The sequence below is a fragment of the Dipodomys ordii genome, unplaced genomic scaffold (assembly GCF_000151885.1).
Source record: "Dipodomys ordii isolate 6190 unplaced genomic scaffold, Dord_2.0 Scaffold6, whole genome shotgun sequence".
Taxonomy (NCBI): domain Eukaryota; kingdom Metazoa; phylum Chordata; class Mammalia; order Rodentia; family Heteromyidae; genus Dipodomys; species Dipodomys ordii.
This window is the reverse complement of record NW_012267222.1, coordinates 3550388-3572909: the sequence shown is the minus strand read 5'-3', so window position 1 is coordinate 3572909 and position 22522 is coordinate 3550388. Positions and strand designations below refer to the sequence as shown.

Here is a 22522-nt window from a genome sequence, read left to right as displayed (position 1 = left end):
CTTTCAAAATTCATTGAAAGCCAGACACCAGTGTCTCATGCCTGTAATCCTGCTGCTCAGGTGGCTGAGATTCAGAAGATCAGTCCAAAACCAGCCAAAGTAGAAAAGTCCACAAGACTCCATCTCCAAAATTGCCGACAAGGGCAAGGAATGTGGCTTAGTGGTAGTGTTTGCCTAGTAAGCATGAGGCCCTGGGTTTGATTCCTTGGTACCACATAACACAAAAAAATAAAAATTTAAAAATAGTCATAAAACTTAAAAAAAAAAAAACGAGCTGGGAAGGTGGCTCAGTGGTAGAGCGCTTGCCTTGCATGCATGAGGCCCTGGGTTCGATTCCTCAGCACCACATAAGCAAAAAGAAAAAAGCCGCAAGTGGCACTGTGGCTCAAGTGGTAGAGTGCTAGCCTTGAGCTGAAGAGCTGAGGGACAGCGCCCAGGCTGAGTTCAGGCCCCATGACCGGACCAAAAAAAAAAAAAAAAACAGGGTTACAAGCATGGCTCAAATAATAGAGTAATACCTGAGTAAGCATGAGACCCTGAGTTCAAGTCCCAGTACCAGCAGAAAATAAAAATTTATGCACTTCAGATGAATACAGTTTATATGTAAGTTAAACCTCAGTAAAAAGTTTGTTTTGTTTTTTAAGTTGGGCTGCAATTTAATACAAGTATGTATGGTGATGTTTTTACATTGAGTTAAAAATACCCATGTGAAATGTCTTGGGACTTTGGAAGAATGTAATGAACACTGATTTTCTACATAAGGAATATTTTGTCAGTTAGCAAAACTGGTAAAAATTAGTATGGGCTTCTCATAATTTTCAAATTAACTGTGGATAACAGAGCAGCTTTCTTTCTTTCTCTCTCTCTCTCTCTTTCTTTCTTTCCATCCTGGAGGCTGCAACTCAGGGTCTTGGCGCTATCCCTGAGCCTCTTTGTGCTCATGCTAGCGCTCTACCACTTGAGCCACAGCACCATTTCCAGTTTTTGAATGGTTAATTGGAGATAAGAGTCTCAGAGACTTTCCTGCCCAGGCTGGCTTTGAACCTCGATCCTCAGATCTCAGCCTCCTGAGTAGCTAGGATGACAGGCGTGATCCACAGAGCAGCTTTTAAACCTCCCATCTGTTGCTAGCGTGTTCTGTGTGTGTGTGCGCGTCTTCCTGTGTCATCATGCTGCACGTGCCCCCGAGTCTCCTGAGTGCCTCCTGGTGTTGCCTCGCCCCTCCTGCTCATCCCTGCTTGTCCTTAGGGTGTCATTCCTCCACAGGCTGCTGCTGTGGGAGCCACGGACTGCAGCTCTTAGGGGTGAACTGACGTGTGTGGTGGGGCTGCCTGGGTGCAAGACGGAGCCGGGGCCTGGTGCAGGGTGGGGTTCGCAGTCTCTGCCCTGTGCGCTCACTGCCTCCCACTTGTTTCTGTGCGCAGGGGACCATCAGCGTCGGCGTAGATGCCACCGACCTCTTCGATCGCTATGACGAGGAGTATGAAGATGTGTCTGGAAGTGGCTTTCCACAGATTGAAATTAATAAAATGCATATATCTCAGTCCATCGAGGTAAAGTGCGCCAGCTCAGTGCAGCTGGAGGGCGAGCCTGCTAGGGTTCCACATCTTCACTGATGGAAGGATGCCCTTAGCTACTCACAAAGCTGTGCACTCCGCTCTCGGTGCCCACGCAGGAGTGGGCAGAAGGAGCGGGGCTGGGGCACGTGGCTCCCACCGTCCCTAGTCCAGAGGAGGAGAAGCCCAGGGTTGCAGTGGTTGAGGTTAGGAGAGAAGGCAGGCAGGCCTCCACACAGCATTGAAAAAAGACAGCACTCGTGTCTGGGCACATTCCACGATGTGCCGCAAGGCAGTGACAGCTCTGCACCCTGGGCCAGAGGCCACCAGCCAGGTCACCTTCCTGCCCACTGCGTATGCTCCTACTCAGTCTCCTGGATGGAGGCCAGCTTAGGCCATTCCTTCCTGCTTGAGGTACAGCCTGCAGGTGGGGTCTGCTCAGAGCAACCTGCCCTTCCCAGCGCTGCCGGTCTGCAGCCGCGCAGGCCCTCTGTACCTCTCAGAGCCCCGTGGCAGGTTCTGGAGCAGCCCGGGAGTCCCGGGTAGCAGGCACGAAGCCACTGTAGTTCCTGCCGTTCACACACTGCCAACCCAGCTTTGGCTCTGTGTCCCTGAGCTTGGGGAACGTGCCCCTTAAAAGCTTTCATGGCCACAAGCAGTCCTCATGACCAAGGGGAGGGAAGCAGCGCGGCCAGGCGGCTCTGCCCAGGGCCACGCCCTGACAGGGTGTCTGTCTACCCAGTGCTGGTTCTACCCTGGCTTTGCCTCCATTGTTACCGGGAGATGTTTTTCCCCAGGCACCCTTGACAGCTACAGACACCGCCATCCTCTCCGGAAGCCTCTCCACCCAGAATGGCAACGGAGGGGGCTCCATCAACTTCGCTCTTCGGAGAGTCACTTCTGCCAAGGGGTGGGGAGAGGTAAGGCCATGGGCAAGACTGCCTGGCCCCCCTTAAAAGCAGGCCCTCCAGCCGACGGGGGCCACGTGGTGCTGTAACAGGACTGAAGATCAAACAAAGGCATTTGCAGGCCCTCGGGTCTGAGGAGTCCTTAGAATAGGCTCTCCTGTGCGGTGGCCACTCCAGAAAGGCAGCCTCTGGAAACAGCTCAGTGTCATTTCCTGTGCTGCCAGAGGCGGGACTGTGCCCTGGCTCAGTGCTCGGCGCTCACGGAACAGCCCGCTCTGTGGAGCGGACGGCTGCGGCGCGTCAGCATGATGGGCTGCTGCCCACTGAGGCAGCCCGAATGGCTGCAACTCCAAGACCCTGGCAGTGCGGAGCTACGCCAAGGGGCTTTCTCATGAGACCCCAGAAGCCCACCCCAGCAGAGGGGTCGTTTGGGAGGGAACACACCTAACCACAGCAGAGAGGGGCCCAGGGACAAGCAGCCTTTCCTGCAGAAAGGAGCCCTTTCTGCAGCCTGAGCTTCCAGTAAACCCGGGGCAGCAGTCACCTCCAAGGACAGGGATGAAGCCGAGACTCAGGAATCCGCCACTCCCTCTAGGTAGAACCCTGGCAAGAGCTCAGAAACCAGGCAGGGAACTGGCCAGAGGCACACACCTAATCCTTTGCTGTTTTCTTTTTCCAACAGTTGGAATTCGGAGCTGGGGACTTACAAGGACCTTTATTTGGTCTCAAGCTGTTCCGTAATCTCACACCAAGATGGTAAATATGAGAGCGGGCTCCGTGGTATAGAAGCAGGACCTGCATGTTCTGTGATGAAGGGCATTTGGGCGGGGAGATGCCAGGGTCCTGACCCGGGGCCTGGCAGTCTGTGAGTGGGAAGCGCTCTGGACTAGGGAATGAGACTGCCTGGGCCGGGCCTTGCCTCTGTGCTTAGAAGCTTCCCCCACTTGGGGCTGTCAGCCTGCTGGTCCTGTGGGGGTGTTGTCCTTGTCCCCCAAGCTCACAGGTGCAGGAATGAAGCTATGGTGTTGTCAGGTCTATGAGGGTGAAATACCTGCTTTTGGCCAGGAGGTGGTGCTGCTCTCTCAGGAAGCTGACTAGCACTGCGCACCCAGAAAGTGGCTTCTGCTACAGCCAATGGATGTGCATCAGGATTACCTTGCTGGTTTGGGGCGTGGGGTTTGTCAGTGTTGGAGTTTGGGGGTTTTCTTTTTTTTGTGTGTGTGTGTCAGTCGTGGGGCTTCAACTCTGGGCTTGGGCGCTGTCTCTGAGCTCTTCAGCTCAACTCAAGGCAAGCACTCTACTGCTTGAGCCACAGCGCCACTTGCAGTTTTTTGAGTGGTTTATTGGAGATAAGAGTCTCACGGACTTTCCTGCCTGGGCTGGCTTTGAGCCTCGATCCTCAGATCTCAACCTCCTGAGTAGCTAGGATTACAGGCATGAGCCACCAGCGCCCAGCTCAGTGTTGGAGTTTGAACTCTGGCCTCACACTTGCCAGGCAGATGCTCTGCCTCCTGAGCTACTCCTCTAGGCCCATGATGGCAGCTTTCTACATAGATTGATACTGTGTCCCCACCCAGAAATTCTGACTTCCATGGTCCAGAACAGGACCGAAGTGAGTGGTTCTGACACTGCTGCACACTAGCAATGCCAGGGCTGCTTTGTGAGCCCAGGGGAACTGACCTAACTGACCTGCAACAAGAGAACTGACCTGCAGAGGGAACTGACCTGCAGGGGGAAACTGACCTGCAGTGGGGAACTGACCTGCATTGAATGAACCGAGCTGTGGCGGGGGAACTGACCTGCAGGGGGGAACTGACCTGCAGTGGGGGGGAACTGACCTGCAGGGAGGGAACTGACCTACAGCGGGGAACTAACCTGCAGGGGGGAACTGACCTGCAGCGGGGGGGAACTGACCTGCAGTGGGGGGGAACTGACCTACAGGGAGGGAACTGACCTGCAGCGGGGGAACTGACCTGCAATAAGAGAACTGACCTGCAGCAGGCTTGCAGTCCACTGTGTACAATCCCTGTGTTCAGTGCCTCTGGCAGGAGAGGGCATCTGTGGCCACCTGCCACACCCTCATTCTGCCTGCCTTGGCGGCCCAGGGACTCATGGGAGTATGGCAAGCAAGATCTTACCCTGGCCCAGGCAACCACAGAGCAGGTGTCATCCAGACCTTTCTATGTCCCCCAGCTTTGTGACGACAAACTGTGCTCTGCAGTTTTCATCCCGTGGAGTCCGGCCTGGTCTCACCACCGTCCTGGCTCGGAACCTGGACAAGAACACCGTGGGCTACCTGCAGTGGCGGTGGGGCATCCAGTCAGCCATGAACACCAGCATCGTCCGTGACACCAAGACCAGCCACTTCACTGTGGCCCTGCAGGTGAGGGGAAGACGGCTCCTGCCGGCCACGCGCTCTTCCGTCCCCCCGGAGCAGGGGTGCAGGCACAGTGGGGCACTCAAGAACTATTTCCTGCATTCTCGGGTGGCGTTTCCACATCCCCTGCGAGAGAACCTCGTGTGGGGTGGGAGCCCTGGGTGGAAGGGCACCGGCCGCTACCCCAGGCAGGCTGTGGGAAGACGGGATGGTCGGGAAGGGCCCTCAGATCCACTCACTGCTCCTCACCTCCCACCACAGCCGCTGCCCGGCAATGGGGGTTCCCTGTGGGCAGAAGTTCTTGTTTGTCTTGAAGCTAGACATGACATCTTCCAGTTTTCGCCCACGCGCTATTTAGCGTGTCTGCCGGTGACAGTGGTCCGGTCCTACACAGTGGCAGATCACAGCCCAGTCTCACACCTGTGCAGATGACAGGGGGCAGCCCTGCAGAGGCTGGGCCGGGCAGATGCCCAGCGGCTAGGGGAGCGCAGACACCATCTTCCCGGAGCACAGGGCCAGCCTCATCCTCACTCTGTCTCCGCAGCTGGGCATCCCCCACTCCTTCGCTCTCATCAGCTATCAGCACAAGTTCCAAGACGACGAGCAGACACGAGTGAAGGGCTCGCTCAAGTAAGTCATCAGCCTGGCGGAAGGCCTGCCCTGCATGGCGCCAGCTCTGGAGATCCCCACGGCGTCCCAGGTCTTTCTGGGGCGGGGGAACAGGCAGCCAGGCTCTGATCTGAGGGAGTCGGTGCTGACTGCTGCCCCTGCTCCCCGCAGGGCGGGCTTCTTTGGGACGATCGTGGAGTATGGTGCGGAAAGGAAGATCTCCAGGCACAGCGTCCTGGGTGCCGCTGTCAGCATTGGAGTCCCGCAGGGCGTGTCTCTCAAAGTCAAGTAAGTTGAGCGTGGCTCTTTCTGGTCAGGGAATGTCTGGTGGCTTCACTAGTGAAGGGTGGAGGACCTGGTGAAGTGAGTCAAGTGGTGGAGCGTCTGTCTAGCCAGCACCAGCCTGGGTCCAGACCCCAGAGCCACCAACCAAAAAGACAACCAAACAATGGATGGAATGGCCTTTGCTTTGTATTTTGTTGTTAAAGCTATAGCTGCAGCCGGGCTCCGGTGCCTCACACCTGCTACTCAGGAGGCTGAGATCTGAGAATCACGGTTCAAAGCCAGCGCGGGCAGGAAAGTCTGTGAGACTTATCTCCAGTAAAGCACTAGAAAACCAGAAGTGGCAGCGTGGCTCAAGCGGTAGAGTGCTCGCCTTGAGCTGAAGAGCGCAAGGACAGCACCCAAGCCCGGAGTTCAAGCCTTGTGACCAACAAAAAAAAAGAAAGAAAGAAAGCTATAGCTGCTTCTCTCTTGGCTTTGTGACAGAGATGGAGGACGACAAGAGGTTCAGTCGCCTCCCGCAGCAGGGGTGCCTGCCTGCCAGATGCTGGCAGTCTGCAGCCTGCCTTTGCTCTTCAGAAGCGCCCTTGCTTTTTGTGATACTCTGTGGCTTTCCTCAGCCATCAGGAGGGCCCCCACCAGGGGGAGCTCTTCATCCAGGTCCAGCTTGAGTGCAGCCCCTTGGCCCAGGTGGCCTCTTGCTTTACAGCTCCCCGGGCTGGGCTCCTACCTGGAGGCTCCACTGTGGAGCACAGTCCTCTTGTCTGGGCTCATTACCTTCAGCACTTTCATGCACAGAGGACTTTGTAAGCCTCGCAGCTTCTCCACACAGCCAGCCCTCTGTATCCACGGCACCACATCCTGGGACTCAGCCATCTCCGATTCAAATGCAGGCTGCTGTGGTGTCACATGCCTGTAATCCCAGCGCTACAAGATTGTGAATTCAAGGCCAACCTGAAACACATAGTAAGAGCCTGTCCCAATAAAAACAAAATGTTGAGCCTGGCGCTGGTGGCTCACGCCTGTAATCCTAGCTACTCAGGAAGCTGAGATCTGAGGATCTCGGTTCAAAGCCAGCCCAGGCAGGAAAGACTGTGAGACTCCTATCTCCAATAAACCACCAGAAAACCGGAAGTGGCACTGTAGCTCAAGTGGTAGAGCGCTCGCCTTGAGCTGAAGAGCTGTGGGACAGCACCCAGGCCCAGAGTTCAAGGCCCACGACTGACAAAAAAAAAAGTTGGTGGGGAGAGTGCATTTGTGTTGAACATGTGTTCATGAAACAATGATCTAAAATGCAGAGGAATGGTGGAATACTCTGTCGTGTTACATAAGACACCAAAGCATGCCTGCACCCGTGCTCTGTGGCTGCCAGGGGACAGACTGCAATCCAGTCTTCCTCCCCAGCTTTGCGTAGATACCAGCCACTCAAGTGTCACACATCCAAGACCTGCAAACACCCTTCCCAAGCTTTCTCTGCCCGCAGGCTTTCCCACCTAGGGATAGGAGCTCCTGTTTGCTGCTTGGCGTTGGCCACCATCACACTCCCCTGCTCAGTCTGACCCATCTGACCCTCTTCCCACACCACCTGCCCTTGCAAATGGAGGAATCCCCCGGCGGCGTCATCCCACTTAGAACTGCGGCTGTCTCTCTGTCGGCCTCCTCTCCTCTCACCAATCGCTGGGACTGCCCCTCCTTAGTGCCCAGCCCCAGAGCAGCCCCACCCCTCACTCAGCCTGGACAGGCTTTTACACTGCGGCCTCTGCTCCAGGACAGGCTTGGCTCTCTCTTTTTTTTTTTTTTTGGCCAGTCGTGGGGCTTGAACTTAGGGTCTGGGCACTGTCCCTCAGCTCTTCAGCTCAAGGCAAGCGCTCTACCACTTGAGCCACAGCGCCACTTCCGGTTTTCTGAGTGGTTTATTGGAGGTAAAAATCTCAAGGTCTTTCCTGCCCAGGCTGGCTTTGAACCTCGATCCTCAGATCTCAGCCTCCTGAGTAGCTAGGATGACAGGTATGAGCCACCAGCACCCGGCCCAGGCTTGGCTCTTGAACAGCACTCGATGTTTGCCTGTCTGAAAGCAGCTCATCACAGTTCTGCAAATGAGCCAAAGCCGCTTACCCAGTTCAAAACCCGCCTCGCCCTCCCTCAGGCAGGTGGGGAGCCCAAGGTTAGTGCAGGTGAGCGGAGCTGTTGGATTCCTCCTTTATTATAACCTGAGTTTTTTATCAGATGGATTCTCATGGGAAGGCTTGGATGGAAGATGCATTTTCATTCCAGCTGAGTTTCTGTGGTGGCGTGGCTGGGCGTGCTGGCCATGAACAGTCCGTCCCTCGGTACCTGCGCGCGCGCATGCGAGTTCCACTCGCCAGACCTCAGGATGCTTGTGTGACACAGGGAGCGTACGGGGGGGAGGGGGTGGACCAAAGCCTAGACGTGGCACAAATGTTCCTGGGTACACTTACTTGCTTAACTGAAGTAACTTCTGCAGCAGGTTCGTGGCCTGCATTTTGACTGATGTTTTAGATTTTGGTGCATTTCATATTTTCAGGGTTCAGTTTCAGCAAAAGCAGGTAGTCGTGCTTTGCTGACTTGGTTTATTTATCAGATGAGCCCCATTTTTAGCAGCTCAGAGTGTTATGCTTGCTAGACAGGCACTATTCATTTGAGCCATGCCTCAACTCTTTGTGTGTGTGTGTGTGTGTGTGTGTGTGTGTGTGTGTGTGTGTTCATTTGAGCCATGCCTCAACTCTTTGTGTGTGTGTGTGTGTGTGGGTGTGTGTGTGTGTGTGTGTGCGCCTGTTCTGGGGCTTGAACTCTGGGCCTGGATGCAGTCCTTGAATTTTTGGCTCAAGGCCAGTGTTCTACCACTGGAGCCACAGCTCCACTTCTGGATTTTTGTGGTTTATTGGAAAAGAGTCTCACCGACTTTCCTGCCCGGGCCGGCTTTGAACCTCCGTCCTCAGCTCTCAGCCTCATGAGTAGCCAGGATGACAGATATGAGCCCACAGTGCCCAGCCCTAACCTTGTTTTTCTGCTTCCCTTATTCTTCAGCTAGGGTCTCGTGTGTATACCTTGACGGCCTGGGCCACGGTCCTCCTGTTTGTGCTTCCTGTGTGGACTTGGGGACAGCCATGTACATGCCCAGCTTTTTGGTTTGAGATGACCTTTTTGTCTAGGCAGCCTGGGTAGCTAGGATTACAAGCGTGAGCCATCGGCGCCCGGCTTGAAGTATTAGTTTTTATATTGTTTTTTGTTATCAGTACTGAAGGTTGAACTTAGGGCTCACACTCTCTGTGCAGACCTTCTACCACTGGAGCCACGCCCACAGCCAGCCGCAGACCACTAGATCCTCCTTCCCGTGGCCTTCCTCATAGCTGGTACCACAGATGGTGCCTCCACGCCCAGGTTATTGGTTCAGAGGGGTTTCTTGAACTCAGTTGCCCAAGCTGGCCTTTGAACTGTGATCCATCCCCATCTCCTCCTGAGTAGTTGGGATTACAGGTGTGAGCCCTGACTTTATTCCTGGGATGGGGGGAGGGATCCATTAATCATGACATCATCATCCTTTATATTGTTTAATTTGATTTGCTAAATATCTTAGTAGGGACGTTTGTGTGTATATTTATTAAGGATACTGGTCTGTAACTTCCAATTTTTATTATGCATTTGTTAGGTTGGGGAATGAGCTGTGAAAGGCTTGTAAAATAAGTTAGGGTATGCCTTTCTTGGCTTTCTGACAAAGTCTATAACAGTGGGAAGCTATTGCTTCCTCATTTTTGGTAGAATTTACTAGTAAGATTGTTTAAGTTTGGATTTGCTTTTCTTTGTAAGAAGATTCTTGGTAACTAATTCATTTCATAAACATAGGGGCTGGGAAGGTGGCTCAGTGGTAGAGTGCTTGCCTTGCATGCATGAGGCCCTGGGTTCCATTCCTCAGCACCACATAACCAGAAAAAACTGGAAGTGGTGCTGTGGCTCAAGTGGTAGAGCACTAGCCTTGAGCTGAAGAGCTGAGGGACAGCGCCCAGGCCCAGAGTTCAGGCCCCACTACCAGCAAAAAAAAAAAAAAAAAAAAAAAAAAAAAAAAAAAAAATACGTCAACTTCATTATTTCATGTTTGTGATTTTTGTTTTTGTTTGGGGTGGGGTTACTGGTTGTTGTTACTGTTCCAGTATTGGAGTTTGAACCGTTAGCTTTTTCTGCTCAAGACTGGTGCTCTACAACTTGAGCTCGGTCCCCCTTCCTCTGCAGGCCTGTCTTATGGCCCAAGATGTGGGGGTCCTGGTGCTTCTACCACGCACGCACCGAGGTGAAGGTGCCTTCTGCAGTTGATACAGGCCGTGATTGACAGAATTCAACTCCCTGGCTTTGCTGAGCTGCCAGTTTCTTAGAGGAACAGTGCCATTTCTAATTTGAAGGGCTTATATGTGTTCCGGGGGTGTGGACTCAGCCTTGTGCTCCTGACAAATTCTTTCACTACAAGCTGACACTTGCTCTTGAACCGTTTAGTGTCTCCACTTCTGAAGGGCGGCGTGGTTTATCCATTTGATAGCTTTCTATAGTTTCTGTTTCAAGGGTGAAATGTCATCTTTTTTGTTGTTGGTTGTGGGGCTTGAACTCAGGGTGCTGTCCCTAAGCTCTGTGCTCAAGGCTAGTGCTCTGCTACAGCGCCACTTCCGGTTTTTGAGTGGTTAATTGGAGATGAGTCCCACAGGGACTTTGCTGCCTGGGCTGTCTTTGAACCATGATACTTAGATCTCTCCTTAGTAGCCAGAATTTCAGGCGTGAGCACCCGCGCCTACCTTTTTTTTTAATCTTGTTTGTGGTGCTGCAGAACACACACTAAACCTAGATCCACAGCCCTCCTCCTCATTCTCTTCTGCCTCAGAACAAACTTAGAATAGCTGCTTTGGGATCCTTATGTATTAGTGCTGACACCTGTGCTTGCTCTTTGTTCTTTCTTGTTGGCTAGTATGCACACACACGGGCCAATTTTTTTTTTTTTTTCAGTCATGGGGCTTTGAACTCTGGGTCTGGGCACTGTCCCTCAGCTCTTCAGCTCAAGGCTGGTGCTCTACAGCTTGAGCCACAGCGCCACTTCCGGTTTTCAGGTGGTTTATTGGAGATGAGTCTCACAGCCTTTCTTGCCCAGGCTGGTAGTGGTGGTGTATATTGTTGTTTCAAAAAAAAAAGCCAGGCGCCGGTGGCTCATGCCTGTAATCTTAGCTACTCAGGAGGCTGAGATCTGAGGATCACGGTTCAAAGCCAGCCAGGACAGGAAAGTCAATAAAAACCACTAGGAAACCAGAAGTGGCACTGTGCCTCAAGCAGTAGAGCACTCGCCTTAAGCTGAAGAGCACAGAGACAGTGCCCAAGCCCAGGGTTCAAGCCCCACGACCAACCAAAAAAAAATAATAAATATATAAATTAAAAAAAATTTACCAGACACTGGTGGCTCAAGCTGAAATTCCAGCTACTCAGGAGGCTGAGATCCGGAGGATCCCAGTTTGAAGCCAGCAGAAAAACATGGAGACTCCATCTTTGTATAACCAGCAAAAAGGCAGGCTGTGTGGTTCAAGTAGTCGAGGGTCAGACTAACAAGTCAGCCAAAGTACAGAGACTGAGTTCAAAACACCAGCGCCCAGTTGCAGAGGGAGTAACTTGGCAGGGCTGGGGTTGCAGACCCACTCACCCTTGGCAGCACTGTCAGATCCCAGGGCAGTGACCTGAATGTCTGCTCGAGCACAGCACTAGGTGATGCTGGCTCGGCTGGCTTTCACAGACCCTCCCTGTGTACATGTTCTGGCTGCTGCTGGTTCCACACTCAGCCCTGCTTCTGGGAGCTAACATGACCCAAACCCTAAAACAGTAACTCAGGAAAGCTCTCAGACCCTGTTTCTCCATCTCTGCCCGTCTGTGTCTGCCTGCTTCTGGCTGATCTTCATTCCGTACTCTACCGTCTTCATTTCTGACACCACAGGCTTCGAGTCTGGTGTGCCGCACGTGGAGACCAGCCCGAGCCGCACACTTGTCTTCCCTGTGTGCGGCCAGGACCCCTTAGCCATTGCTGCGGCAGAGCTGCTAACTTAGAGACCCCACGGGCGCGGTGTTGGAGTCGCCCTCCCCGCATGGGGACGGACGCTGGCTGTGTGCGCCCTGCTCAGCGCAGTGGCCACTCTCCGCCGCGGTCCAGCGTGCTGTGGAGAACTGGGGGCTGGGAATGTGGGGCTGCTGCCCTGGGCGCCGAGGCCCCGCCAGCCTGCCCTGCCCAGCACAGCTCATGGTGGGGTTCTGTCTTTGCTCTTTCCCTAGGCTGAACAGGGCCAGTCAGACCTACTTCTTCCCCATCCACCTGACGGACCAGCTGCTGCCCAGCGCCGTGTTCTACGCCACGGCGGGGCCTCTCGTGCTGTACTTCGCCATGCACCGGCTCATCATCAAGCCGTACCTCAGGGCGCAGAAGGAGAAGTGAGTGTGCGGACATGGGCGCGCCCAGGTCGCGTGGGTCACCGCGCCAGCCTCGTAAGCGGAGGCGGTGGCGGCAAGGCTGGGGACTCCCCTTTGCGTTCCTCCTTTGAAAAAGGGACTCAACCGGGACTCCAAGAAGCAAACAGGGTCCTTCTTGTGCTGGCCTCGCTGAGTTTGGGAGGAAGGGCCCTGCTCGGTGCCCTGGCCCGCGCCCAGAAGCTGGGGCCTTGGTGACTGCGCACGGTAGCTGCGGCTGCGGGGAGGAAGTTCCTCCTCGGGCCTTTGTGAGCGAAAGTGCTGCTGCTCCTCCTACCAGAAGCCTCCCTAGCAATCCAGAAGGCTCGGGCGGGGCGGGCGGGCGGGGCGGGCAGGGGGCAATGCTGGAGAGGCCCCTGGGCCCAGCCGTGGAGGGGCAGGAACCTCCCACAGATAACTCTGCAGTCCTAGAAATGGAGGCTCATCACACACAGCCAGGGAGACATGTGCGGGAACGTGTGGCCACATGCAGGGTGGCGTGTGCAGTGATGTGTGAGGCGGCGCGTGTCCGGTGGCGTGTGCAGTGATGTGTGAGGCGGCGCGTGTCCGGTGGCGTGTGGTGGTGTGGGAAGTAGCCCCTGTGGGGTGACGCATGCGGGGGCATGCGTGGGGTTGTGTGCAGTAGCGTGTGGGTGTATGTATGGTGACACGTAATGTGTGGGGTGTCACATGACATGGGATGACACGTGAGGTGCCGTGCGGGTTCGTGTGTGGTGATCCTTGGGGGGGATGTGTGATGGCGGGGGATGTGTGTGAGGGGACACATGTAGGGGTGACATGTGCTATGCAGGGTCATGTGTGGTGACGTGCCGTGGTGTGTAAGGTGTCGCGTGTGGGATTGCTGTGTGATGTGAGGTGGCATGCAGGTTCGTGTGTCGTGGCATGCAGGTTCGTGTGTCGTGACGTGCAGAGTCATGTGAGATGTCGCGTGTGGGTGGCAAGTGGTGGCATGTGGTGAGGTGTAGTGGTGTGTGAGGTGTCGCGTGTGGGGTGGCGTGCAGGGTGACCCCGGTTGACGTGTGCGGCTCGTGTTGTCTCATGCAGGGAGTTGGAGAAGCAGAGGGAGAACACCGCCAGTGACATCCTGCAGAAGAAGCAAGAGGCCGAAGCCGCCGTAAGTGCCGCCGCGGCCATGGGCCGGGCCTGCGGCCTGCGCAGCCTCCGCCCGGGAACGGGGACAGGGACACGCGTCTCGCGTCTCGCGTCTGTCTGTCTTGGGTTTCCCTTCCTTTACACACTGCTGGGGCGGGGCATGGGGTGCAAAGGCAGGGGCCGCGTGGGGTTCCTCAGAGTTGGAGGAGAGACTGGAAGGCACCGTGTCCGCCCCACGGAGGCGCCGCGGGGACACGGTCCACTCTCGGCTTCCCGCGCGGTCTGCATCGTACGTGCCGGGGTGGAATTGCTCGCGCCTCTCACCCCTGCTGCTCCCCGCCTCCCACCTCGCACCAATGCCTGGAGCTCGTGCGTGCGTGCCTGCGTGGATCAGACCAGGCCGTGCCCACGACCCGACCAGCCACGCAGCTCAGCGCAGTAGACCCGCATTCTCTTCCACAGGTACGGCTCATGCAGGAGTCTGTCCGAAGAATCATCGAGGCAGAGGAGTCCAGGATGGGTGAGGAACCGGGTTTTCTCTTGGGCTGGGCTCTCGAAGCTTCAAGGGGAAGGGTCTGGGCAAGGCTGGCCTGCCCTGACTGGCCGAGTGTGGTCCGCAGGGCTCATCATCGTGAACGCCTGGTATGGGAAGTTCGTCAACGACAAGAGCAGGAAGAGCGAGAAGGTGAAGGTGATCGACGTGACGGTGCCGCTGCAGTGCCTGGTGAAGGACTCCAAGCTCATCCTCACCGAGGCCTCCAAGGTGCGCCGCGCCGCGTCCCACGCCCCCCACACCCCCCACGCCCGCCCACGGCCACTGGGGGCCCCGACACCCCTGCCACTCAGGCCCACTGCCCGGGCCAAATCCACACCATGGACCTTCCTCCCTCCCTCCTCTTCCTCCCTCCCTCCACCCGCTCCCATCGCATCCTTACCCCCTTCCTTTATTCCACAAGTCGCTGCACAATTGCTAAGGCTTATGCCAGCACACCCACACGCAGCCCCGCCCCGCCCTGCCGCGCCCCACCCTGCCGCGCCCCCCTGGCCCTTGCACTGTTGCCGTCCCGAGTGCGCAGGCTGCTCCCGGCACACGGGGCCTTTGCCCTGGGAGGAGCAGCACCTAGGGGAGCCAGCGGGCCAGCGGGCCAGCGGTGCGGAGTGTGGGCAGGCGGGCAGGCGGGGATGAGCCTGTCCAGCACTGCCCAAACCCCGAAGTGCACCTCCCCACCCTGTGCCCGGGCGTGTGGCACTGGCACCCGGGATGGGTGGCATGTGGGGCGGCCTGAGAGACTGCCATCTGCTGCAGGCCGGGCTGCCGGGCTTCTACGACCCCTGTGTGGGGGAGGAGAAGAACCTGCGAGTGCTGTACCAGTTCCGGGGCGTGCTGCACCAGGTGATGGTGCCGGACAGCGAGGCCCTGCGGATACCCAAGCAGTGTGAGTGGCGGCGGCTCCTCCCATCCCGGGCACATGGAGTCCAGGGGGGCATCGGGTCCTGCGGGCACCTGGCTATGAGCAGGGCGGTGAGGATGGGCATCTTTCGGAGCCTGATGGGTCTTTCCTCTCCCAGCTCACAGGATCGACACAGACGGATAAACTCCTTGGGGACATGATTTCTAAAAGGCTTCAGAAATTCTTTTCCTGGGAATCTACAAATTTGGAGGCAGGGAAAACCAGACACCGGTGTTGTTCTTTCTCCCTCTGAGAAGTGGCATCTATCAATTATGAGAAGGGACGCGCAGACGCCCTGCTTCACGAGCCTGTGACGACTGAGGAGCCCCCACGTGCTGCGCCGCCTCCTGTCCCCAAGGATCATGTTCCTGGAGGGCGGGGCCGGGCCCTCTTCGTCCCGGTCCGGTCCTCAGCACACCGCTGCCTGGAGTTCTGGTCCCCAGGAGGGATTTATGGAACATCTGCCCCCAGGTCCACGCCTCCTCCAGCCACACTGGCCACGGGACACGTGGACAGGAAGAAGGAAGGCGTGCCCTGTGCCAGGCCTCCAGACCAGGGGCGCATGCTCCAGGGCTTCCCGAGACCACCTTTCTTTGCTGGTGTATTACTACATGAACCTGGAGAGGACTGTGGGTTTATAAAACTGCATTTTATCTGAGAACAAACAGGTTTGGAAATCAGTCTCTTTATTCCCCATTCCTAAAGCTTCTCAAGCCATTCTTCTGGGTCCCAGGGCCCAGCTGGTGGTGGCACCCTGACCATTCCTCTGAGAGGGCCTGCCGCCAGTGACAGGGCAAGCTGGATCCTTCACCAGCCAGCCTCGCCTCTAGAGCGTAGGGGTTGGGAAGCAGGGAGCTCTGCGAGGGAAGGGCCGGCAGAAGGCCCAGGGCTGGCTCCGGTGCCTGTGCATCTCACCAGTGCCCAGCAGGTGGCGCTGTGGCTTGTCAGGCGCGGCCCAGCCCTGCCCCCATGGACGGGCCTTCCTGTACCTCAGCTCCCAGAGCCTTTCTCCTGCAGTTGCTGGGCCACTGGTGAACAGCCCTACGCCTGCAGGAAGGTACTGTGGGACCTGGAATACCAGTGGTCACTCGCTGTTCCCCTCCAGCAGCTGCTGCCCAGGCTGTGACCACAGGCCCTGGAGGCGGGGCCCACTGTAGCCCCCTCTCTTTCACACCCAAGTGTCGCTCATGACCCTTTCATGGGATGGCCCAGCTCTGTAGTAATCACCTCCGTTTTCTCTCTCCGTGGAGCTACGTGCAGGCTGGTGTTGCATGCGTCGGTCGGCTGGCTGCCCAGCCTCCTGAGCTGACCATACCGGCGCTCTGCCGCAATAAACCTGTCCCGCCTGGTCTGTGCGTCTTTAGGAGGAGCACCTCCAGGGGCTATTGCCCCCCCCATGACAACGCTGCCACACACCACAGGTTAGCAGCAGTCTACAATTTGGGACCTTTTGGTTCTGACTGTATTTTGTGCCAGTCTCGGGACTTGAACTCAGTGCCTAGACGCAGTCCCTCAGCTTGCTTGCTCAGGGCTGGTGCTCTACAGCTCCCACTTCCCGCTTTTTTTTCTTTTGTCGGTCATGGGGCCTGAACTCTGGGCCTGGGCGCTGCCTCTCAGCTCTTCAGCTCAAGGCTAGCGCTCTACAGCACATCTTCGTTTTCTGGCGGTTCATTGGAGATAAGAGTCTCATGGGCCTTCATGCCTGGGCTGGCTTTGAACCGCAGTCCTCAGATCTCAGCCTCCTGAGTAGCTAGGATTACAGGCATGAACCCCTGGTGCCTGGCTCCACTTTCCAGCTTTCTGCCGGCTAACTGGAGATGTGTCCAACTTTCCTGCTGCAGCTGGCTTTCAATAGCAATCCTTGGATCTCAGCCTTCTGAGTGGCTGAGACTACAGGTGTGAGCCACTGGGCCCAGCTTTTCTTCCCTCAATAATTGAGATTTGGGGGCTGGGAAGGTGGCTCAGTGGTAGAGCGCTTGCCTTGCATGCATGAGGCCCCGGGGTTTGATTCCTCAGCACCACATAAGCCGGAAGTGGCGCTGTGGCCAAGTGGTAGAGCGCTGGCCTTGAGCTGAAGAGCTGAGAGGCAACGCCCAGGCCCAGAGTTCAGGCCCACAACCGACTCAAAAAAAAAAAGAATTGAGCTTTGAACTTCAGGCTTCACTCTTGCTAATAGGCAGGCCACACTAACTCTTGTTTCTTTTTTCAATTAAACTAACTACTTTTTGTAGTCAAAGGCAGTCACCGGAAAACAGGGAGTAGCTGTGGTGAGGCAGAAAACTACAGGAAGAGACCTTGGGGTTTTAGGGATTCTTTATTGCTGTGTTCACACAGAGGTCTGCGCAGCAGGGTGGGGGCTGGTGGCTGGCAGGGGGGCCCCTCCGTCTGCTGGGCGGTGGGAAGGAGCTCAGCCCGGAGGAGGGGCCCAGGACGGAGCGCTGGACGTCCCCTGGCCAGCTCCTCCAGCTCACCAGCGAGCTGCGGACAGAAGCTGGGCGCGGGCGCAGGCGTGGGCTCCTGCGCAGGACAGCGCGTGTCCAGCCGCCGTCTCTGAGCCGCTGGGCCGTTCTAGGCAGGTCTCCACACCAGCTCCCCGGCGTCCCAGCGGGCAGTGTCCCCATCAGCACGGGGACCACGCAGAGCCCTGCGGGCTCAGCGCCCCGGCTCGGGCCCCGGCCCCTCCCCGCGGGCCCGGAGGCGGCGGGCCAGCCTGCGCATGGCCAGCCGCTGGGCTCTCAGGCGCTTTCGGAGCTTCTCATTCTCCTTCAGCGTGAGGAAGAGTTTTTTTTTCAGGGTGTCTAAGTCCAAGAGGGCGTAGCTGTGGTCAGATGGCCACTTGGGGAGCGGCCTCCGCACTGCAGGCCTGGCCGGCCGCCCCGGGGCTTCGGGAGCCTCGAGTCTGGGCAGCAAGACCTGAGGACAGAGGGCAGCGCGATCAGCGCCGCCGCCTCGCTCTGCCCCGGGCCTGCGCTGGGGTGACCTCGCTCCACTCTCACAGCAAGATCCCGGGCGTCCGGCCACACCACCCCACGCGGACCCCGGCGTCCGGCCGCGCGGACCCCGTCTCACCTGTTTAACGTGGCCTTCGGAGGTGGGGGGCAGGTGGAGCCCCCCCAGGGCGGCCTCCACGCTCCTCCCCAGGCTGACCTGCCCGGCCCCGGCCTCAGGGCGGACCTGGAACAGGAGCAGTGGCCATCATACCCTGGGGACGGCTGCCACTGTCCATCCAGAATAACCCCCGCGCAGGCAGCTCCTCCCAGGGCTGGCCGCGGCCCAGCAGCAGGAGACCCAGGATGGAACCTTCGGGAACTAGCCAGGGCCCACTGGGGCTCGTGCCCCGAGCACTCACCTGGCCCTCAGAGCTGCCGTCCCCGCGCTCGCGCTCGCCCGCAGCCGCGGCGCTGTCCCTCGCCAGCTGTAAGCCAGAGCGGAGCTGTCAGGAGGCCCAGGCCCGGCAGAGCCGCGCAGGGCCGGCACCTGAGCCCACGGTGGGTCCCGCCGCTGCGCCACCTTCTGGCTCAAGGGGGCACACACACCCCACGACTGGCACGGCCAGGCCGCCATGTCCAACGACCAGGACCTGCCCCAGCCCAAGCTGCGCCCCGCTGGACGCCAGCCCATGTCCCACAGCCGTGTGCGCACGCGCAGCCCAACTCCTGGAATCAGAGCCACACGCTCCGGGGTCCCTGGCCACCAGGTTGCAAGGTGCGTGGCTGCACGTGCTGCCCAGAAACTCCCGCGCCCGCCCGGCTGATGGCATTGACACCACAAACTGGAGACGCTGCGTGCTCTGCTGCCTACTGGACAAAGAGACACGGTCCACCCCCAAATCCTGGCCATGCTGGCGGCTGAGCCAGCCACCGGCCTCCAGAAGCCGGAGTGAAATGCCTGAGCCTCAATCTCCAAGCCCAGGCCAGGGATGGAGCAGCGGAGCCAACGATTCCCTAAAACCCACTGGCCACCCACTCCCATGCCCCCCCCGCCTCTCTGTCCCCCCCACCCCACCCCGAATCCCTCTGCTCCCCTTGCAGCTGCCCCAGCCTCTTTCCTCAGCCAGCCCTCTCTCCTCCCAACCCAGCGCAGGGCCCAGCAGGGCTCCCAGCTGCTCCACCTCCAACAGCGAGTGCAGAGCCAAGCTCAGCTCAGGCACCAGTCAGAATGCCTGTGTGTTCCCACCATGGGGCTCTAACTCGGCCCAGCGTGCCCCTGAGCTTTTTGATTCGAGGCTGGCACTCTACCAACTGAACCACAGCTCCACTTCTGGCTTTTTTGCTGATTAACCAGAAATAAGAGTCTCACAGAGCCGGGCGCTGGTGGCTCACGCCTGTAATCCTAGCTACTCAGGAGGCTGAAATCTGAGGATTGCGGTTCAAAGCCAGCCCGGGCAGGAGAGACCGTGAGACTCCTATCTCAAATAAACCACCAGAAAACCGGAAGTGGCACTGTAGCTCAAGTGGTAGAGCGCTCGCTTTGAGCTGAAGAGCTGAGGGACAGCGCCCAGGCCCAGAGTTCAAGCCCCACGACCAACAAAAAAAAAAAAGAGTCTCACAGATTTTCCTGCCTGGGCTGGTTTCAAAGCAAGATCCTCAGGTCTCAGCCTCCTGAGTAGCTAGGATCACAGGGTGAGCCCCAGCATCCAGATTGATTTTTTTTTTTTGATCAGTTGTTTATCTTGAACTCAGTGCCAGGGCCCAGTCCCTAAGCATTTCTGCTAAGGCTAGTGCTCTACCACTTGGAGCCACACTACCACTTTTGGTTTTCTGGTGGTTAATTGTAGATAAGAGTCCCATGGACTTTCCTGTTTGGGTTGGTTTCTAACTGTGATCCTCAGATCTCAGCCTCCTGAGTAGCTAGGATCACAGGCATGAGCCACCAATGCCTGGCTTGCCTGGATTAAAGCAGCTTTAGATTACAACTGTATGTGTGCCAGTACTGAGGCTTAAACTCAGGACCTTAGCTTTTTCACTCAAGGCTGGTGCTCCACCACTTATGCTATACTTCCACTTCTGGCTTTTCAGTGGTTAACTTGAGTCTGTGACATTCCTGCCCAGGCTGGCTTTGAACCCAGATCCAAAGACCGCAGCCTCCTCGTAGCTAGGTACGCTTTACACTTCCTGGAGGCCCCATAGCCTCTCCCTTTGCTCCCCACGCAAATGCCTCCCCCTGCCCAGGTCTGAGCTTGGAGGCGCAGCCACGCCCTACCTGAACCCGGTCCTGCGAGGCAAACACGGTGGGCACAGCATTGTGCTTGAGGTTCTTGCGGTTGCCGAAGGCGCTGAAGCACTCGGGTCTGAAGTGCTCCGAGCAGATGACCGTGTGCTGCTTGGGCTTGAAGTCAGCCCGGCCCAGGTTCAGCACCCACTCCTTCAGCAGCTCCGGCCGGCTGAACGGGAACCTGCGAGCCGAGCATGCCAAGGGACAGCTTTAGAAGCAGTAACCCCACGTGACTGAATGGCTTTCAGTTTCTAGAAGCCTCTAATAAAGCACCTAAAAGCCCAAGCACAGGGCGCTGAGCTGGAGATGGGGTGCCACCCAGGAGCCCATACTTGAGAGAGCGGGGACTGTGGGCACGCAGGAGGCCACATGGGGCCGGCAGGGATGACCCAGGTGACACAGCGGCCTTGAGAAGCGGCGGCAGGAGCAGGGTCATGGGGAACACAAGGCCCAGGGCCTCGGGCAGATGGGGGTCCCTGGAGACCCTGGGCCCAGGCCAGCTGTGACTGAGTCCACTCTGGCAGCCATGAGGGGCAGCAGCTGGCCGGGGGCAGCGTTAGGAGGAGGCAGGGCACGGAGGCTGCGTGCGGCTGTGTTCTGGAGGCCAGGCACTGAGGCTGGTCAAGGACCAAGAAAGGCAGCTGCCTACCATGGAGAGGAGGGGGGGGGGTGGCCTGGGTGCGCTCTCTAGAGTCCCGGTGTGCTGGAGAGGCGGGGCGGGTGGCAGTGGGGAGCTGGATGGCCCGTATCCCGGTGAGACGAGGGCTTGGAAGCTGCATGGGGGGGCGGCACCGGGCACGGGCCGCCACAGCTGACCACATGTTGCGTGTGGAACAAGGAGCGGGGAGGGGACAGCCGGGATAGAGGCAGAGCATCAGACAGTTATGGATTAAGATGAGCTCAGGGCTTGGGGGAGGGCCCGGTGCATCTGACCAATGGTGCGCAAGGCCCTGGCGCAATCCCCACCACTGAAAAAAACAAAAGCAAAGGTTTACCCAAAGCAGGGGAAAGGAGCAGTTACATGGCAGTGGAAGGACGCACTGGCTTCCATCCCCAGTGACACAAGCAAAGGAAGATCAGTAAGAGGGCCAGGACTAAGGGAGAGGTGTTTTGCTCTTGGCAGCACCAGGGTTTGAACTCCCTGCATGTTAGGCGAATACCTCCTTTTCGATGCTTATTTTGGAGACAGAATCTAGTGAACTTCTCTGCCCAAGTTAGCCTCCAGATATTAGCCTCCTGAGTAGCTAGGTGACTTACTAGCTCCCAGCAATAGGAATGACTGGTGCAAACAGCAAGAGTGGAGTCAAAAAAAGAAGGAAAGCAGTTCTGAAACACTGGAGGAGCCATGCGCCCCTGATTCACACCTGTAATCCTAGTTAGGAGGCTGAGATCTGTGGATCATAGTCATACCCAGGCAGGAAAGTCCGTGAAACTTTTATTTCCAATAAACTACTCAGAAAAAAAAAAAAAAAAAGTGGTGCTGTGGCTCAAGTGACAGAGCGCTAGCCTTGAGCACAAAGAAGCTCAGGAACAGCACCTAGGCCCAGTTCAAGCTCCAAGACCAGCATAAAAATAAACACTGGAGGGGCTGGGAAGGGGGCTCAGTGGTAGAGCGCTTGCCTTGCATGCCTGAGGCCCTGGGTTCGATTCCTCAGCACCACATAAGCAAAAATGAAAAAAGCTGGAAGTGGCGCTGTGGCTCAAGTGGTAGAGTGCTAGCCTTGAGCTGAAGAGCTGAGGGACAGTGCCCAGGCCCAGAGTTCAGGCCGGACCCAAAATAAAAAAAAAAATAAACACTGGAAGCCGGTGGGCACCAGTGGCCCTGTCAGGAGGCTGAGACATGAGGATCGCGGTTTAAAGTCAGCCTGGGCAGGAAAGTCCGTGAGACTCCAATAAACCACCAGAAAACCAGAAGCGGCGCTGTGGCTCAAGCGGTAGAGCGCTCGCCTTGAGCTGAAGAGCACAGGGACAGCGCCCAGGCCCAGAGTTCAAGCGCCACAACTGACCAAAAATAAAATAATATGAACACTGGATGGAAGTATAAGGACATGTGCACAGTCGGGTCCTTGTAAACTGTTGTTGTGGCCAGAAAAACAGAGCCAACAAGATGTCCTTCGATTGCAGAATAGGTAAATTCTGGTATGTGAATTTGTGGAATGCTATGTACCAAGGAAAACAACAAACTCAAGCTGCCGTAAACAGAAAGTACAACACACAAGCACACCAAGTGGGTCAACGGCGGCGCCTCGGAAGGCTGAGATCTGGGGATTGTAGTTTGCAGCCAGCCCGGGCAGCAAAGTCCAGAAGACTTTATAAACTCCCACGAATCACAAAAAAGCCAGGAGAGTGGTAGGTGAGCGGGGCCGTGCGCAGAGCTGAGGGCCGGGACGGGGCCGCGTCCGGCGCGCTGCAGGACATCACGAAATGGGAAAACGGACCATCACCGAGGACTCCAGGCCTGGGACCGAGGGCGCGGACGCGTTCTCAGCAGCGCGGACAGCTCCCCCGCCGAGGGGCGGCGGGCGGGGAGGC

General features: G+C 57.1%; 2 protein-coding genes across 2 annotated transcripts in view; one reads left to right on the top strand and one right to left on the bottom strand.

Moving 5' to 3' along the window:
• The window catches only part of Dnajc11 (DnaJ (Hsp40) homolog, subfamily C, member 11), a 54564-nt gene extending 39106 nt beyond the window's left edge, over positions 1-15458 (top strand). Inside the window, exons 5-16 of the mRNA XM_013035484.1 lie at positions 1425-1553; positions 2354-2476; positions 3147-3220; positions 4658-4847; positions 5386-5471; positions 5622-5738; positions 12042-12197; positions 13278-13347; positions 13788-13845; positions 13946-14088; positions 14632-14761; positions 14895-15458. Of these exons, the coding sequence (XP_012890938.1) occupies positions 1425-1553; positions 2354-2476; positions 3147-3220; positions 4658-4847; positions 5386-5471; positions 5622-5738; positions 12042-12197; positions 13278-13347; positions 13788-13845; positions 13946-14088; positions 14632-14761; positions 14895-14920 (1302 nt within the window). The 3' untranslated portion in view covers positions 14921-15458. The remainder of the gene's footprint in view (positions 1-1424; positions 1554-2353; positions 2477-3146; positions 3221-4657; positions 4848-5385; positions 5472-5621; positions 5739-12041; positions 12198-13277; positions 13348-13787; positions 13846-13945; positions 14089-14631; positions 14762-14894) is intronic.
• A 1626-nt stretch (positions 15459-17084) lies between these two features.
• On the bottom strand, positions 17085-20426 carry Thap3 (THAP domain containing, apoptosis associated protein 3). Its single transcript, XM_013031691.1, has 5 exons — positions 20323-20426; positions 19979-20171; positions 18126-18191; positions 17846-17950; positions 17085-17689 (listed from the first exon to the last, which is right to left on the bottom strand). The coding sequence occupies exons 1-5, from the start codon at positions 20424-20426 to the stop codon at positions 17429-17431; spliced, it is 729 nt and encodes a 242-aa protein (XP_012887145.1). The 3' UTR covers positions 17085-17428.
• Between the last annotated feature and the right edge of the window lie 2096 nt (positions 20427-22522).

Coding starts and splice junctions, on each gene's coding strand:
- Thap3 (XM_013031691.1), bottom strand. CDS start 20,426: ATGACCCTGCTCCTGCCGCCGCTTCTCAAGGCCGCTGTGTCACCTGGG. Junction 20,172..20,322: donor CACAGTCCCCGCTCTCTCAA/GTATGGGCTCCT, acceptor CTCGGCTCGCAG/GTTCCCGTTCAGCCGGCCGG. Junction 17,690..17,845: donor CCGAAGGCCACGTTAAACAG/GTGAGACGGGGT, acceptor CTCTGTCCTCAG/GTCTTGCTGCCCAGACTCGA.